Source organism: Entelurus aequoreus, linkage group LG16 (assembly GCF_033978785.1).
Source record: "Entelurus aequoreus isolate RoL-2023_Sb linkage group LG16, RoL_Eaeq_v1.1, whole genome shotgun sequence".
NCBI lineage: Eukaryota > Metazoa > Chordata > Actinopteri > Syngnathiformes > Syngnathidae > Entelurus > Entelurus aequoreus.
Window position 1 is genome coordinate 11,815,307 of NC_084746.1, and position 17,355 is coordinate 11,832,661.

Below are 17,355 nucleotides of genomic sequence, written 5' to 3' on the forward strand. Positions count from 1 at the left end.
ATCAAGATCTCTTTCACAAGGGTGACCTGGCCAAGAGGTCAACAGCACATGTCACAGAGCAGTTTCAAAATAAATACATTAAGACATACATTTTAAAATACATAAGAGAACTGTTAAAACACCAGAGATACCATGAGCTTATGTAATGAAATTTCGTTCTTATCTGTGCTGTAAAGCTCAAATTTGAATGACAATAAAAAAATAAAAAAAGGAAGTCTAAGTCTAAAGGGGGACAGGTGCATGGACTTGTTACACAAATAAAAGTAAGACCAGTTTCAGTTTCATACAATAAAAATGGCATTATAGTATTTATCAACATGTCGTTGTGGTTTTAAGGTGCAGCCTGTATGGATGTAGCACAATAAGACATGTCTATATTGTACAGATGAACATCAATCAATCAATCAATGTTTATTTATATAGCCCTAAATCACAAGTGTCTCAAAGGGCTGCACAAGCCACAACGACATCCTCGGTACAGAGCCCACATACAGGCAAGGAAAAACTCACCCCAGTGGGACGTCGATGTGAATGACTATGAGAAACCTTGGAGAGGACCGCATATGTGGGTAACCCCCCCCCCCTCTAGGGGAGACCGAAAGCAATGGATGTCGAGTGGGTCTGACATAATATTGTGAAAGTCCAGTCCACAGTGGATCCAACACATCAGCGAGACTCCAGTCCATAGTGGGGCCAGCAGGAAACCGTCCCGAACGGAGACGGGTCAGCAGCGCAGAGATGTCCCCAACCGATGCACAGGCTAACGGTCCACCCCGGGTCCCGACTCTGGACAGCCAGCACTTCATCCGTGGCCACCGGACCTGTGCAACTCCCCCTCCCCAAGGGAGAGGGGAGCAGAGGAGAGAAGAAAAGAAACGGCAGATCAACTGGTCTAAAAAGGGGGTCTATTTAAAGGCCAGAGTATACAAATGAGTTTTAAGATGGGACTTAAATGCTTCTACTGAGGTAGCATCTCTAACTTTTACCGGGAGGGCATTCCATAGTATTGGAGCCCGAATAGAAAACGCTCTATAGCCCGCAGACTTTTTTTGGGCTCTGGGAATCACCAATAAGCCGGAGTTCTTTGAAGGCAGATTTCTTGTCGGGACATATGGTACAATACAATCGGCAACATAGGCTGGAGCTAAACCGTGTAGTATTTTTTACGTAAGTAGTAAAACTTTAAAGTCACATCTTAAGTGCGCAGAAAGCCAGTGCAGGTGAGCCAGTATAGGTATATATTTATGTATATAAAGGTATATACAGTATAGGCGTAATATGATCAAACTTTCTTGTTTTTGTCAAAAGTCTAGCAGCCGCATTTTGTACCAACTGTAATCTTTTAATGCTAGACATAGGGAGACCCGTAAATAAAACGTTACAGTAATCGAGACGAGACGTAACGAACGCATGAATAATGATCTCAGCGTCGCTTGTGGACAAAATGGAACGAATTTTTGCGATATTACAGAGATGAAAGAAGGCCGTTTTAGTAACACTCTTAATGTGTGACTCAAACGAGAGAGTTGGGTCGAAGATAATGCCCGGATTCTTTACCGAGTCGCCTTGTGTAATTGTTTGGTTGTCAAATGTTAAGGTGGTATTATTAAATAGATGTCGGTGTCTAGCAGAACCGATAATCAGCATTTCCATTTTCTTAGTGTTGAATTGCAAAAAGTTAGCGTGAGCTGAAGTACTTCCTTCCACTCACCAGCCTTCACTTGAATATGGAATGAAGTCAAAGTTGAATATGTACAGAAACCGCAGTTTATTGAACGGTGATTCATCATGGCAGACGAGACAAAACAAATAAACATAACACTTCCAATAAAGTGGAAGATCTCCAACAACCAATAAATGGAGAGTTAGAAACAGAGGTGAGGTTTACCATTCCTCCGAGGATAAAAGTTAAGTTAAAGTTAAAGTACCAATGATTGTCACACACACACTAGGTGTGGTGAAATTTGTCCTCTGCATTTGACCCATCCCCTTGTTCACCCCCTGGGAGGTGAGGGGAGCAGTGGGCAGCAGCGGTGCCGCGCCCGGGAATCATTTTTGGTGACTCTACTCAGTAGTTGTGGACAATATCATATCAAAGTAGAAAAAGGGCTGTTTGGTCATGAAATAAAGTCCAGTCTCTAGTCGTCCAGAAAGTCTTCGTCCAGGTTGAGGTCTGAGGTGTAGATGTCATCCAACTCCATGTTGTCCAGGTCTACATCCAGCTCATCTAGAGTCTGTGCATCAATACATTGACTTCTTTTTTACATCATTGAACAAAGCAAAAAGTCAATACCAACTAAAAAGGAGACTTACCAAATCCACCTTCTCCTGTTCCACCTGTGAAATGGAAGGGGTTTCCTCCTGATCCTGTTGGGGGGCAGGTTCTGGCTCTGAAGGCTTGGCCAAGGACTCCTCTGCCACTTGAGGAACCACGGACACTAAGGGAGACTCTTCAGGCTCCTGAAATCACAATTGAGATTTTTGATTATTATTATTATTAGTGATGTCAAACAAAATAAATCAGATTGTGATTAATCATGATCCACATACAATTTTTTTCTCCCACATCAGTAATAATTGTTGTTATTATACAGATGAGCAATATAATAGCAACATTAAATGTGATAACAAATTGTCAATTATTCATTTTAATAGCAGAAGCTTGTATGCAAACTACAACAACATTAAGAACCTTTTGGAACACATCAACGAACCCTTCGAAGTGATCGCTGTCACAGAAACATGGATTGATGATAAAAAAGGAATGGATTTTGATCTGGAAGGATATGAACTAAACTACATCAACAGAACCAACAAAAATGGAGGAGGAGTAGCTGTGTACGTGATGAAGAACCTGAACTACAAAGTGGTAAAAAACATGTCATTTGTTATAGATAATATCTTAGAATGTATAACCATTGAAATATGTCAGGAAAAAAGCAAAAACATATTCATCGGTTGTATACATAGATCACCTAAGTCAAGTATAGAAATATTTGAAGAATGGATCAAGGCAAACTACATGGACAATGGTAAAACAAATAAGTGACTTTAATATTGACTTATTGAACCCTAACAAGCAAAAGTCCATTGAAGACTTCATTGATACAATGTATAGCATCAGTCTATATCCTAAAATCACAAAGCCAAGCAGAATCACAGCACACTGTGCCACGCTTATTGATCATATTTTTACCAATGATTTTGATAATAACACTACAAGTGGTCTACTTATAACAGACGTTAGTGATCATCTGCCAGTTTTTACAATATATGATGGAAACTACAAAAAGGACATGGAAGACAAAAGAACATTTCGAAGACTGTGCACAGAGAAGAGGATGATTGCCTTCAAAATTGAGCTACAAAAGCAAGATTGGGACAATGTGTACAATGAAAAAGAGGTTGATGAAGCATATGAACATTTCTTAAACAAGTTCATAATACTTTATGACAAACATTGTCCATGGATGCAACTCAGTAATAAGCAGAGAAAGAATAATCAACCATGGATGACAAAAGGTTTAAAACATGCTTGTAAGAAGAAGAATACACTATATAGAAAATGTATAGCACAAAGAACAACAGAGGCAGAAATTAAGTACAAAAAGTATAAAAACAATTTAACAAACATACAACGATCATGTAGAAAATAATATTACAGTGAATTATTGGACAGGAACAAAAACAATATGAGAGCAACATGGGGCATCCTCAATAGCATTATTAAAAATGGCACTAATAGGGACTACCCTCAATACTTCTTAGACGGAAATAAGAAAAATGACAACATAAAGGAAGTAGTTGAAAGCTTCAATAATTATTTTGTAAACATTGGACCAAAATTGGAAGAAAGGATTCCAGACCCAGTTTCAATTGAGGACTATAATGATACCATAGAGCGAAATCCCAACTCCATGTTCCTCAGTAATGTGACACAGGAGGAAATAGTTATAATCGTAAAAAAAATGTAAATCTAAGACTTCAACTGATTGGAACGGAATTGATATGGAAACGATAAAAAAGGTTGTAGAAGAGATCTCAGGACTATTAACATATATTAGCAATGTATAATTTCAAACAGATAAATTCCCAAACAAAATGAAAATAGCTAAAGTTGCACCAATTTACAAGACTGGAGACAAACACCAATTTACAAATTATAGACCTGTTTCTTTACAATTTTCTAAAATCATTGAAAAAACTGTTCAATAACAGATTAGAGAGTTTCACAAACAAAAATAGAATACTCGCTGAGAACCAATATGCATACAGAGCTAATGTTTCAACATCGATGGCTTTAATTGAAATGACAATAAATTACCAATGCAATAGATAGTACAAAAATGTGCGGCAGCAGTGTTGACGGATCTAACTAAAGCATTTGACACAATTAATCACAATATTTTGACCAAAAAACTAGAACGGTATGTTATCAGAGGTTTGGTCTTAAACTGGATTAGAAGCTATTTCACGAACAGGAAACAATACGTGAAGCTTGGCGAACACACGTCTACAACGCTAAATATATCCTGTGGCGTACCTCAGGGATCAATACTAGGACCAACATTGTTCAATCTCTATATAAATTACATTTGTAAAGTTACAAAAGATTTAAAGTTAGTAATATTTGCGAATGATACAACTGTGTTTTGTTCAGGAGAGAACACACAGGAGATAATACAAATAATAACAGAAGAAATGAACACATTAAAAAGATGCTTTGACAAAAACAGACTATCGTTGAATCTCAGTAAAACTAAAATAATGCTATTTGGTAACAGTAGAAAAAAAAGTCAAACACAAATAAAAATAAAAATTGAAAGAGTAAATGAAACCAAATTTCTAGGTATAATAATTGATGATAAATTGAAGTGGAAATCTCATGTAAAAAATATACAACATAAAGTAGCAAGAAGCACGTCAATAATGACTAAAACAAAACATGTTCTAGACCAGTGGTTCTCAAATGGGGGTACGCGTACCCCTGGGGGTACTTGAAGGTATGCCAAGGGGTACGTGAGATTTTTTTTTAATACCGTATATTACCAAATAAACGCCCTTGTGCAAATAACCGCCCATGTACTAATAGCCGCCTGGGGTCTGACTCCATTTTGTGAATTTACCGCCTCTTCCTAATAACCGCCTATGTCCAAATAGCCGCCCATGGGCTGTTATTTGCATAATTTAGATTAAAATACTACTGGGGTTGCGTTTGCTGCAGTATTATTGTTTTAATGGTTTTATAGAGTACTTGGTACCATAATTTTATTTTGCCTGTATGCTGCTTTATTTAAAACTTGGAGTACTGTAGCCTTTATTTTATTTAAGTGACAGAATTATTGTTCTGTTTTGATGGTGGGTTTTATACTTGAGTACTTGGTACCATAATTTTATTTTTCCCGGTAGGCTGCTTTATTTAAAAAGTTTATTTATTTTTAGTATTGGTATTGTATTTGACAATTGTTGCACTACTGCCATGTTGAGGCCTTGTTGATCTCTTGTCTTTTGATAGCCTACCTCATGTTGGTCTATTGTTTTTTTGTTTGTATGTTTACAATAGCTTTTACATTTAAAGTTTTTTGTATGAAAAAAAATACTGGACAGTAACCATTGTAACCAAATAATGGCCTGGTGCAGGCTGGTGCAAAAATAAATAAAAGCCTTGTGCAAATAACCGCCCATGTCCTAATAGCCGTTTATTTTGTGACATAAACGCCCGGGCTACTATTTGCTAATATACGGTATTCTAAAAATAGCAACAATTCAAAAATCCTTTATAAATATATTTATTGAATAATACTTCAACAAAATATGAATGTAAGTTCATAAACTGAACATAAAATCAAGTAGGCTATTCCATTCATTACCATAAACCCACAGTTTCCTCCATGCCATGATGGTTTGACCCTCACTAAAATGTCTGTCAAAAAGAACTGTGAAAAGAAATGCAATATTCAGTGTTGACAGCTAGATTTTTGTGGACATGTTCCATAAATATTGATGTTAAAGATTTCTTTTTTTGTAAAGAAATGTTTAGAATTAAGTTCATGAATCCAGATGGATCTCTATTACAATCCCCAAAGAGGGCACTTTAAAGGCCTACTGAAATGAAATTTTTTTAATTTAAACGGGGATAGCAGATCCATTCTATGTGTCATACTTGATCATTTCGCGATATTGCCATATTTTCGCTGAAAGGATTTAGTAGAGAACAACGACGATAAAGTTGCATACTTCCCGTTTCAACGATTGACGTCACGCGCATACGTCATCATACATAGACATTTTCAACCGGAAGTTTAGCGGGAAGTTTAAAATTGCACTTTATAAGTTAACCTGGCCGTATTGGCATGTGTTGCAATGTTAAGATTTCATCATTGATACATAAACTATCAGACTGCGTAGTCGGTAGTAGTGGCTTTCTGTAGGCCTTTAAGTTGATGATTTCTTTTATGTGTAGAAATCTTTATTTATTTCACTTGTTTATTTTTCAACAAGTTTTTAGTTATTTTTATATATTTTTTTCCAAATAGTTCAAGAAAGACCACTACAAATGAGCAATATTTTGCACTGTTATACAATTTAATAAATCAGAAACTGATGACATAGTGCTGTATTTTACTTCTTTATCTCTTTTTTTCAACCAAAAATGCTTTGCTCTGATTAGGGGGTACTTGAATTAAAAAAATGTTCACAGGGGGTACATCCCTGAAAAAAGGTTGAGAACCACTGTTCTAGACCAAAAATCACTTCATGTTCTCTACTGCTCACTAGTGTTACATATCTGAGTTATTGTGTAGAAATATGGGAAATAACTACAAAAGTACACTTCATTCATTAACTGTGTTACAAAAAAGATCAGTTATAATAATACATAATGTTAAATATAGAGAACATACAAATCCTTTATTTATTGAATCAAAGATACTGAAATTCCACCACATAGTGAATTCGCAAACAGCTAAAATTATACACAAAGCAAACAATAATCTGCTAGCCAAGAATATACAACAATTCTTCTCAACAGAAGAGGAGAAATATAATCTTAGAGAAAAATGTAATTTAAAACATTTGTATGCACGTACAACACTTAAGACCTTCAGTATATCAGTATGTGGAATTAAATTAATATAAGCAAAGCAATCAAACAATGTACTAATATGATCCACTTCAAGAAACTCTTCAAACTTAAAGTGTCTACAAAGTACAAAGAAGAAGAACCATGATAAACATTCTGAATGTATCTCATCCATCCATACTTTCATTCTCAAAATAATCTTACTCATCTCACCATATGAAATGTAACTTACTTCACCAATTATTATTTATCTATTTGTTTTTATTGTGATTACTATTGGAGTATATTGTGAATAAATTGAGAACAGGAAGTGAACAAAAGTTTTAGCAACTGTTATGTAAAAGAAAAGGGGTAGGATTAAATAAGCTCTGCTTCTTCCTACTCCTTTTCGAACATGTTGAAAAGAGAAACTGGAAATTGTGATGCATCATGTTGTATGCATGCATGTGTGATGTATCATGTTGTATGCATGCATGTGTGATGCATCATGTTGTATGCATGCATGTGTGATGTATCATGTTGTATGCATGCATGTGTGATGTATCATGTTGTATGCATGCATGTGTGATGTATCATGTTGTACGCATGCATGTGTGATGTATCATGTTGTACGCATGCATGTGTGATGTATCATGTTGTACGCATGCATGTTCCAAATAAAGTCAAACTCAACTCAACTCAACTAACAACTAGCAACAAATGAAGCATCTTCTTCTGGTGTTATTATAGAATGTACTCGTGTTTAGAGACTACTTCTGTCCAGTCTGAGCATCATTACATTGACTTCTTCTTCACATCATTGAACAAAGCAAAAAGTCAATACCAACTAAAAAGGAGACTTACCAAATCCACCTTCTCCTGTTCCACCTGTGAAATGGAAGGGGTTTCCTCCTGATCCTGTTGGGGGGCAGGTTCTGGCTCTGAAGGCTTGGCCAATGACTCCTCTGCCACTTGAGGAACCACGAACACTAAGGGAGACTCTTCAGGCTCCTGATATGATAATTGAGATTTTTGATTATCATTATTAGTGATGTCAAAAAAAATAAATCAGATTGTGATTAATCATGATTAAATACAATGAATTTTTAATCTGTAACAATTATTTAGCATGACAAAGAGACCAAGTAATAAGTGACTACATGAGTACTTCTCATGTTTATGAAACACCTTTGACATGTTGATGTTCCCTCAAACATTTACCAACATTATTGTATCTACTTTTCTTTTACTAAAGTGTTATTTCAAGACAAGTGTGTAGTTGTTTTGTTGTTTTAAGAAAATTAATATTAATATTAATCCATATATAAGGCGCACGGGATTATAAGGCGCACTGTCAGCTTTTGAGAAAATTTGTGTTTTTTAGGTGCGCCTTATAGTGCGGAAAATACGGTACAAACATCCCCGCCATTAAATGGCGTAGCAAATGCCACAAAAATCCCCTAAAACATCTGTTTTACTCGCTGGTGTTAGCTTGAATCTTATAGCTTTGTTTTAAACCAAGGCAAGGAAGAAAGTGAGTGAAGGACCGTGGATGATACACCAGCTTTACCTACACTGCCATGATGCCTGTGGGGGTGTGGTTATGGGCGGGGTCATGACATCAGAGTAATTTACCATAATTTGCTATTATAATGCTTTTCTTTAAAAAGGCTCAACAAATGTATACATACATTAAAACAAATCTGTTATTAGTATTAACATATATATTTTTTATCATTTTGCCATATTTTTATTTGTTGCTGCTTTTTGTACAAAGTACTTTGTTGAGATTGTTTTCAAGTGTTTACAGACTTTTAATGACTAACAACTAGCAACAACTGTAGCATCTTCTTCTAGTGTTATTATAGAATGTACTCATGTTTAGAGACTACTTCTGACCAGTCTGAGCATCAATACATTGACTTCTTTACATCATTGAACAAAGCAAAAAGTCAATACCAACTAAAAAGGAGACTTACCAAATCCACCTTATCCTGTTCCACCTGTGAAATGGAAGGGGTTTCCTCCTGATCCTGTTGGGGGGCAGGTTCTGGCTCTGAAGGCTTGGCCAAGGACTCCTCTGCCACTTGAGGAACCACGGACACTAAGGGAGACTCTTCAGGCTCCTGAAATGACAATTTAGATTTTTGATTACCGTATTATTATTATTAGTGATGTCACACAAAATAAATCAATCATCAATTTGCATAATTTGCTATTACGGTATATGATTTTCTTTAAAAAGGCTCAACAAATTTATACATACATTTAAAACAAATCTGTTATTAATTAGTATTAACATATATTTTTGTTTTATAGTTTTGCCACATTTTCAATTGTTGCTGCTTTTTGTACATTGTTGACATTTTTTCTAGTGTTTACAGATTTAGAGATTAACATATATTTTTTATCATTTTGCCATATTTTTATTTGTTGCTGCTTTTTGTACAAAGTACTTTGTTGAGATTGTTTTCCAGTGTTTACAGACTTTTAATGACTAACAACTAGCAACAAATGTAGCATCTTCTTCTGGTGTTATTATAGAATGTACTCGTGTTTAGAGACTACTTCTGTCCCTCCATGTCGCTGACTAAAGAGGCTGCAGCGAGCATGACGTCACACTTGCTTGGTGCTGTTGCTCTAGTTTCACTTTCTCTTTTTTAAAGCAGCCACTGTCCTCTTAATATTTGCACATTTTGTAGGTGGTTGTCCGCGGGTATATCTGCAATATATATAAAAACTACGTCCCCATCACAGACATGCTGACAACGCTCCAGACAATGGTGTGTGTTTTGTTTACTTCCGTTTTCAGTGATCAAAGTCTTTTTCCATGGTAAACTTTTTGGTAAATCACTTGTCAATAGTGTGTAAATAATAGGCTATATATATCAATTCATACTGTAACGACCAGCTAATGGAAATGTTTAGTATTCGTGTGGTTTGGATTTGATATTCGTTTTTCCCATGTTTACAAACACACCGTCCGTATCTGAAAGGTGATTGGTGGAGAATGAGGAAGTGTTGTTGTGTGTCGAGGGAAGCATGGACTCACGAGACAAAAGTGTTTTCACGGGAGGTAAAATCTTTTGAAATTGTGCCGTTTGTTATCATGAGATTGGTAATAAGTTAAAAATAGCGCCAGACTTTGGGGGACTACAATATATTACTTTAATTTGTTTTCAAGTAAAAAACAAAACGTATTTTCAAGGTGTGGCGGTAATAAAAATGCTATGGCGGCACGCCACATTCAACTACTTTAAGGGGAAACCCTGTACAAATTGGATTAAAGAAATAAGCCATCAAAACATGACCGACTTGGCAAGTCAGTTTGGGTGTATCGATGCTAGTCTGCAACATACTGAAGTAGAATGATTTTAACGCCAGCCAAGACCATTAAAATAACATCTAAACAGCAGACTTTTATCCATAAAAATGTGTAGAAGCTGCTGATTGTGTGTTTGACAGAGAAACAGTTGGAAGGAGATACCATAAAAGTCCACTCTCCAAGGTACATCTGTACATGTGTACATTACTTCATAAAACTACTGTAGTTGTTTGTAGTATGTTCTATTGTATTGTTTTTATACAATATTTGTAGAAAATTTATTTTAAAAAGCATGTTAGGTGTTAAAACTGTGCTGTTTTGACAGGGCCAACCTCCAATTAAATTAATTTCAATTCATTTAAATGGATGTTTTGAGTTAAGTCAACCAATTAAGCTCCTAAGTTGAGGTTCTAGTGTAGTGCTGAAGATGTGACACACAAGTGGATGGACAATGTCAACAAACCTCACGAGGAGAAGTTTCTTTGAGCTCGTATCCTTCAGCCTCCTCTAAAATATTCCGGTCTTCATTTAGCTGAAAAAAACATAATAAAGTTTAAAATATGAAAGATGCAGTCCTGTTGTGTGGTGTAACAACTCACTGTGACCAGGGGATAGTCTTTGGCAGGTCTGCTGCCTAAGCAAGTTTCCCTGAGGAAATGCTCTGCTGCAAAGGCTTCTTTCAGACCAGGGAACAGGTTTTCATACTCTGTGGGGTCAGCTAAGGAGTCAGCAGCCTAGGATGCAGAGAAGTTAAGTTCAAACAACAAATAGATATAAACTAATGTTAGGGCTGCACCATTATTCACATCAAGCTTTTAATTAGTGCCATAAAGTCATCACAAGAAGCAAAGCATTTTTGATTTTTCTTTCTCCACCGTGGCCAACATTTAATTGTCAGACATGTTCGCCAACCAGAATTGTTGAGTCTCACGTTTCTTCGTCTCTCATTTCCAGTGTTCTGAAATAATAGTTACTCGTTACTTTTCCCAAAAAGTAATTGAATTACTAAAGGAATTACTCTTTAATAAATGTACTTAATTACGAGAGAAAGTAATTAATACGTTACTTTAAAAAAACAACTTTAAATATCTGGCATATGCAATTGAGAGATGTTTAATATGAGAACAGTGTGTGGAGTCTGTGCTTTTAAAAGGCGGGGCCTGTTGCCTAGTGACGTCATCGAGGGTTTGAACGGAGCTGTGTTTGTTAGCTTTAGCAGTTAGCAGCGTACTTTGATGCCAGCTCTATTGAATCATTTCACCGGATTGTGTGACCTCTGCTTAAAAAAGAGACGGAATGTGCTTCCATGGCTGTCATATCTTCTTGTCAACAAACGGGGTATTGTTTGGATGGTGGGTCTGTCACTTCAATCATTGATTTGTTGGGGAAAAATGCACTTTAAGCTGTTCAATATTAATTTAAGTTACATTTTTGCTTATGGAAATGAGTCCATTTCATTTTTTGTTTATTTATTTAGGATAACAAAGTTATTTACCTTCTAATTACAGTACAATGGTAAACAATTTTACAGAATGAGGAATACAAGTTTATATCTCCTTTTAAATGGTTACTTGCTTTATAAGTATATATTATGATTACATTACATTATAATGACTGCATAGTTTGCATGGGTTATTTCTTCAGTTTAAGAGCATGATGAAGACCAGTCATTCTCAAACCGTGGTGCCTGTACCCCAGGAAGACTAGCCTGGTGTTTGTGCGTCGGCTAATGGGGATCCTCAATAAACAATAAAAAATAAACTATCGGTACACGGGCTCCATTTAGTGGTATGCCAAATAATCACTTGAAGGTGCTGTTTGCAACTTCCTCACAGTTACATTTTTCAAAGCCCAAAATATAACAAGACCTCCGGCTAGCGTATATTAGCATTAATGGTTTAACAGAACACATTTGTTTGACAATTGTCTATAGTTTTCACAATTACTAAGTTTATCTAACAACATTTTTTATCGGGCCGAAACAAATGATTGGTGTTTACGGTGGTCACGCCAACAGGTACGATCAGGAAGCGCGTGCACACATAAAAAACTGTCGAAGAGAAGCAACAAACCATTAACAGTTATGTTGTTGTTATGACAGAATATATTAATGATACATTCAATGACAGGTAACGCTAGCTACCCAAATTTCTGTTATTAGCTAACAACACCTAAAGCTAATGCGTGTGCATGTGTTACATACGTACGTAGTTACGTCATTACGTACAAGAAGCCGTGAGAGGGCGGGATAAACCGTGTAGAATACTTTGAAAGGATGGCATCTGTGTAAATGTTGCAAACGCCTCCTTTTACTTCAATATTCAAGCACAGTGTTACTGTTCAAACTGTGTGTAATGGTACAGTGGCCAAAAATAATAAACATGCTTGTTAAATAAAACCTCAGGCCTACTACGCTACTGTATTTTAACGTTGGTCGTCCTTATTGTGGTACTCTGAGAGCTAACTCTGAGGTGGCACTTGGTAAACAAAAGTTTAAAAACCACTGATGTAGACAACAACTCTGAGTCTGTCTGCATAAAGGCAAATAGTTGAAGTAAGTTATTGCATATTGTTGTAATGTGTGGCACCTTGAGACAAGAATGTGTTGACTGACAGTCTGAAAGTAACATGTCTTCCTTCTCTCCTTATTTTCATAGTTGTATGCATTTTTATGTATAAAATACAAAAATAACTAATCGAATTGCAATGGCCATTTTGGAGATAAAAATCGCAATTAGGTTTTTTCTGAAAATCGTGCAGCCCGTGTTTATGTTGTTTTATCCAGGAATTGAGCAAGAACATTTCCCCCAAGAGAGAAAAGAGAATGCCACATATGGCAACCTCAAGTCACACCATTTTCTGGAGTAATTCTGTTTGAATGGATTACTAAACCACATGTGGAATTCACCTTCTGGTTGACTTTGGCCAAGCTTTCCCTCCACAGTTTGACCACACGGGACACCTGGCTTGGCAGGTAAGTGCGAGCCAGAAAAGCAGCTTCGGGTAGACGATTAGTTCTGATCAGAAGCTCCAAGCATTGATCCATTCTGTGCGGATTTATGGTAGAACAGTTGTGGTGATGAGGCCTGCACAACTCAGCTTCTACTCCGTCAGTCACGTGTGGTACTTACTTGCCCTGCAGGAAGTAGGTCATGAAGGCCACATTGTTCTTGCCATCCCTCTCTGCACCTTCAGCCAGCTTGCCCACCATCGTGGCGTTACCAGAGGCTGTGGCGAGGAGAAGCAGGCCGCCATAGTCCTGCGCATGATGCAGACACTCCTGGGCCAGGCCGAACTGGCACTTGCTTATGGCGAGTTCTGCCAACTGCTTCCAGTTTTGCTCCGACTGAAAGGGTCTAATAAATCATTAGAAATATATAGAATACGTACTTACGACTGTATGTCAACCAATCAGATTGTGGGGAATTCAGTGCCCACCCATTACAACCCAGCTTGTCCTACGCATTGACCCATACCCTGAAAATCAATTTAATTCAGAAAAAGGGTTCTTAGGTGAGCATGGGGTATTTGTGATGTGGATATACAATATACAATATTGGACGGAGAAAAACTCTCCATTTCCAAAACTGATGACAAACTATGAGAAATGTCTCAGCTGGATCAGAGCTAGCTTAAGTGAGACTGCATTTTCAAGTGAACAGGAAGAACATCAACGAGCACAGCTTTCCAGCATCGAGAAGGAAAGATGTGCTAGTTTTGTCTGAAATTGGAGGGAGTGATTGCTGATTTTGCCATAAGCTTGTGGGACATGACAACATGAACTAAAGTTGGAAGTGTCCATTGAGGTGAGAATGTAGCTGAATGACTCTACCTCTGCCTCCACAGCCAGTTGGTGAGCAATCTTCAACTCTCCCAGCTGCAAGGCCAGCTCAAACCTGTGCTCAGGGTCTGTGGACACAGCTAACGCCTGCTGCTTGAAACCCTGTGGAGCCGGGGAAAAAAACTTAAATATGCTCTAAGCAAAAAAGAAAGCTAGGAATCAGTAATGACAAACCACAAATCCAGTGCTGACCTGTTTCTCCAAGAAATGGGCCACTCTGGGTCTTTGCTCTTTTGAAATTGTGGGAAGAACCTTGTCGGCCATGCTAAAGTCCCTCCTCATGACAGCAGTCTGGTACTCTAAAACGGAGACCAGCAGGGAGTAGCTGACGATGTTGAGCTCCTTGTCCCCCAGGTAGAGACGGTCATCTTTGGGTATGTAACCAAGTAAATACATGGTTCTGTACAGAGAATATAAATATTAACAGCTAAGCATATTGTCTTGACTGTAAAGCTTGAAGGTAACTTGAGACAAGGAATGGAATGCAAATATCTGACCTGTCCAGGTGAGCAATAGTAACAATCTCTCCTCCGACAAAGTAGTTGAGTCTGTTCACAGAGCTCGTGTAAATGAAGCAGTCACCAACCCAAAGTCCAGTTTTCACAATCTCCTGGATCTCTCCCTGGACCTGAACAGAGAGGAAATCCACCATATACTTAGTCCAGGTTTTCTGTGGGAAATGGACGCAAAACCAGACCCTAACCTCAAATGCGTCCTCGATGCCGTCCTCTGTCATTCCCTCCTTGTTCTCTTGTGAGGCAGCGACTTTTTCTGACAGGTATCTAAGAATGAAGAAGGACTCCTCTGTCGCGATGCACACCAACTCACCAGAGTCTGACCAGAAGATCTGCAGACATGAAAACAGAATGAGAGAAACAAAGGTGAGTTTCAACATTGGTAAAGCAGAAAGGAGTTCACATGCAATACTGCAAGAATAAATGATCAGTAAACAAGTTCACACCAGGAAGAGAAAAGTAGGACAAGTCTTACGTGTTTGGGTTGGATCTCGATGCGGCGGATAAGTTCCGTGTTCTCCCAGTTATAGAAAGCCAGACCATTCACCGACCTCACACCGAGCAAGAAACCTCCATAGATCCCTGCAGATTTAACAACCATACACATTTTTTCCATCATGTCTTACTTTAATAACCCCTTTAATAGCAACATTGTCTTACCTTCAGCTCCAAAGTCAGGCTTAAAAGATTTATTTTCTTTGAAATTCTTATAAAGTTTGACGACACTGTTGCTTTCTCGAATGGCATATCTGATGAGGAAAAAAATTGGCTTGTTATCGATGATATAAGTTTAAAAAATAAAACAAACAATTCAGTAATTTGATTGACATGCAACATAACTGACAGTGGAATCTCAGAAGGACTCAAAACTTACTCTGATGACTCATGAGCCCAAACAAATTCTTGTGCGGAGCCAAAGCTCTTGTTCCTCAGCGCCATGGCAGTATAGATGATGTACTCACCATCTCCACACACCACCACAAACCTACCAACGACAGCTCACAATGAGACACAGTTAATTGGACACCTTTAGTGGTTTGTGCACCTTGTCGCTACAAGCATACCTCCCATTGGGGTTATGCTGGATGGTTTGAGGATATATTTCACAGCTGCCCATGTCTTTCACAGCCAATGGGAGCCTCTCTCCATCCTTGATTTCCGCATCTCCCATTGCCTTCAAGTTGGCCTGCTGGATTTCACTGTGCTTAGCCCAAATGATTTTCCCACTGGTGTCCATTGACATGGCTGGCTCTTCACGACCCACCTTAGAGTAAAGAAGCAGATAATTTACAGTCACTTTCATTTTGTATGTATAAAGAATGTGTAAATTGACTGCTAAGGCATTTAATTATTTAAAATTATGTCTTGCACTCACTTTGATAATGATGCTACCTTCATCATAACCCAGTGCTACATTGTTTGAGCCCCTGAGGCCGCACACACACCACACTCGTTCCATGCCATAGTTTAGGGTGCTCTCCAGGCGGTAAGTGCTAGAATGCCAAATACGTACCGTCCCTAAATGAGGAAAGTGTTAGGTTATACAATGCTGAGATCGAATTAAAAGGAACACAGGAGATATTCCAGCTCACCATCCTCTGACCCGGTGATGATGATTGGCAGCGCTGGGTGGAAACTTACACAGGAAACATTCTGGGCATGGCCTTCCAAAGTCTGAACACAAGTTTTGTTCTAGAACACAGAGATCATTAGTTTTAACAACTCAAGCAGTGTTTTTGACTGCTTATGTATTGATAGATGTATAGTCTGCTACATACAATACTGCTTATGTATTGGGTATGTATTGATAGACGTATAGTCTGTTACATACAATACTGCTTATGTGTTGGGTATGTATTGATAGATGTATAGTCTGTTACATACAATACTGCTTATGTATTGGGTATGTATTGATAGACGTATAGTCTGTTACATAAAATACTGCTTATGTATTGGGTATGTATTGATAGACGTATAGTCTGTTACATAAAATACTGCTTATGTATTGGGTATGTATTGATAGATGTATAGTCTGTTACATACAATACTGTTGATGTATTGGGTATGTATTGATAGATGTATAGTCTGTTACATGCAATACTGCTTATGTGTTGGGTATGTATTGATAGATGTATAGTCTGTTACATACAATACTGCAGGCTACTCCTGTTGCCGTTAATATCTGCATATATAGCATTTATTATTAATCTACAGTTGGCAGATACATTGTTGTTGCTGCTCATTCTCACTGGTGTAAATATGTACATTGATACTTTGGATGTCTTATACCGTCATTTTCTGTCCGTAAGACGCTACTTTTTCCCTACACTTTCAACCCTGCGGTTCATACAATGCTGTGGCTATTTTATGGATTTTTCCCAGGTTCACAAACTTAACATACCACCGATAAAGTTAGCTTAATCGCATTAGACCAATAAAATTGTTGACATTTAATTAAACCATTTAGCATGGTATGCACTCACCCTCATCTTGGAGAAGACGCCACAAATTGCTTATGATGCAACCAAAAAAGAAACAGCTACCGCACGGAACAGAAAATCCACCACCACCAACGGGTCTTAAAACCTGGATCGCCTTGCGTTGAAGAAGGCGG

At 37.7% G+C, this 17,355-nt stretch overlaps 1 protein-coding gene across 1 annotated transcript in view; it reads right to left on the minus strand.

Annotated features, from left to right (window-relative positions):
- Window positions 1–1,741: 1,741 nt before the first annotated feature.
- The window catches only part of LOC133630603 (coatomer subunit beta'-like), a 45,531-nt gene continuing 29,917 nt past the window's right edge, over window positions 1,742–17,355 (minus strand). The window contains exons 7-24 of the mRNA XM_062022188.1: window positions 16,334–16,433; window positions 16,117–16,259; window positions 15,806–16,005; window positions 15,616–15,726; window positions 15,402–15,490; window positions 15,217–15,323; window positions 14,930–15,073; window positions 14,724–14,854; window positions 14,419–14,626; window positions 14,218–14,328; window positions 13,517–13,731; window positions 13,294–13,432; window positions 10,985–11,119; window positions 10,849–10,917; window positions 9,040–9,186; window positions 7,925–8,071; window positions 2,314–2,460; window positions 1,742–2,234 (exon numbers count right to left, since the gene is read on the minus strand). Coding sequence (XP_061878172.1) covers window positions 2,139–2,234; window positions 2,314–2,460; window positions 7,925–8,071; window positions 9,040–9,186; window positions 10,849–10,917; window positions 10,985–11,119; window positions 13,294–13,432; window positions 13,517–13,731; window positions 14,218–14,328; window positions 14,419–14,626; window positions 14,724–14,854; window positions 14,930–15,073; window positions 15,217–15,323; window positions 15,402–15,490; window positions 15,616–15,726; window positions 15,806–16,005; window positions 16,117–16,259; window positions 16,334–16,433 — 2,439 coding nt within the window. The 3' untranslated portion in view covers window positions 1,742–2,138. The remainder of the gene's footprint in view (window positions 2,235–2,313; window positions 2,461–7,924; window positions 8,072–9,039; window positions 9,187–10,848; window positions 10,918–10,984; window positions 11,120–13,293; window positions 13,433–13,516; window positions 13,732–14,217; window positions 14,329–14,418; window positions 14,627–14,723; window positions 14,855–14,929; window positions 15,074–15,216; window positions 15,324–15,401; window positions 15,491–15,615; window positions 15,727–15,805; window positions 16,006–16,116; window positions 16,260–16,333; window positions 16,434–17,355) is intronic.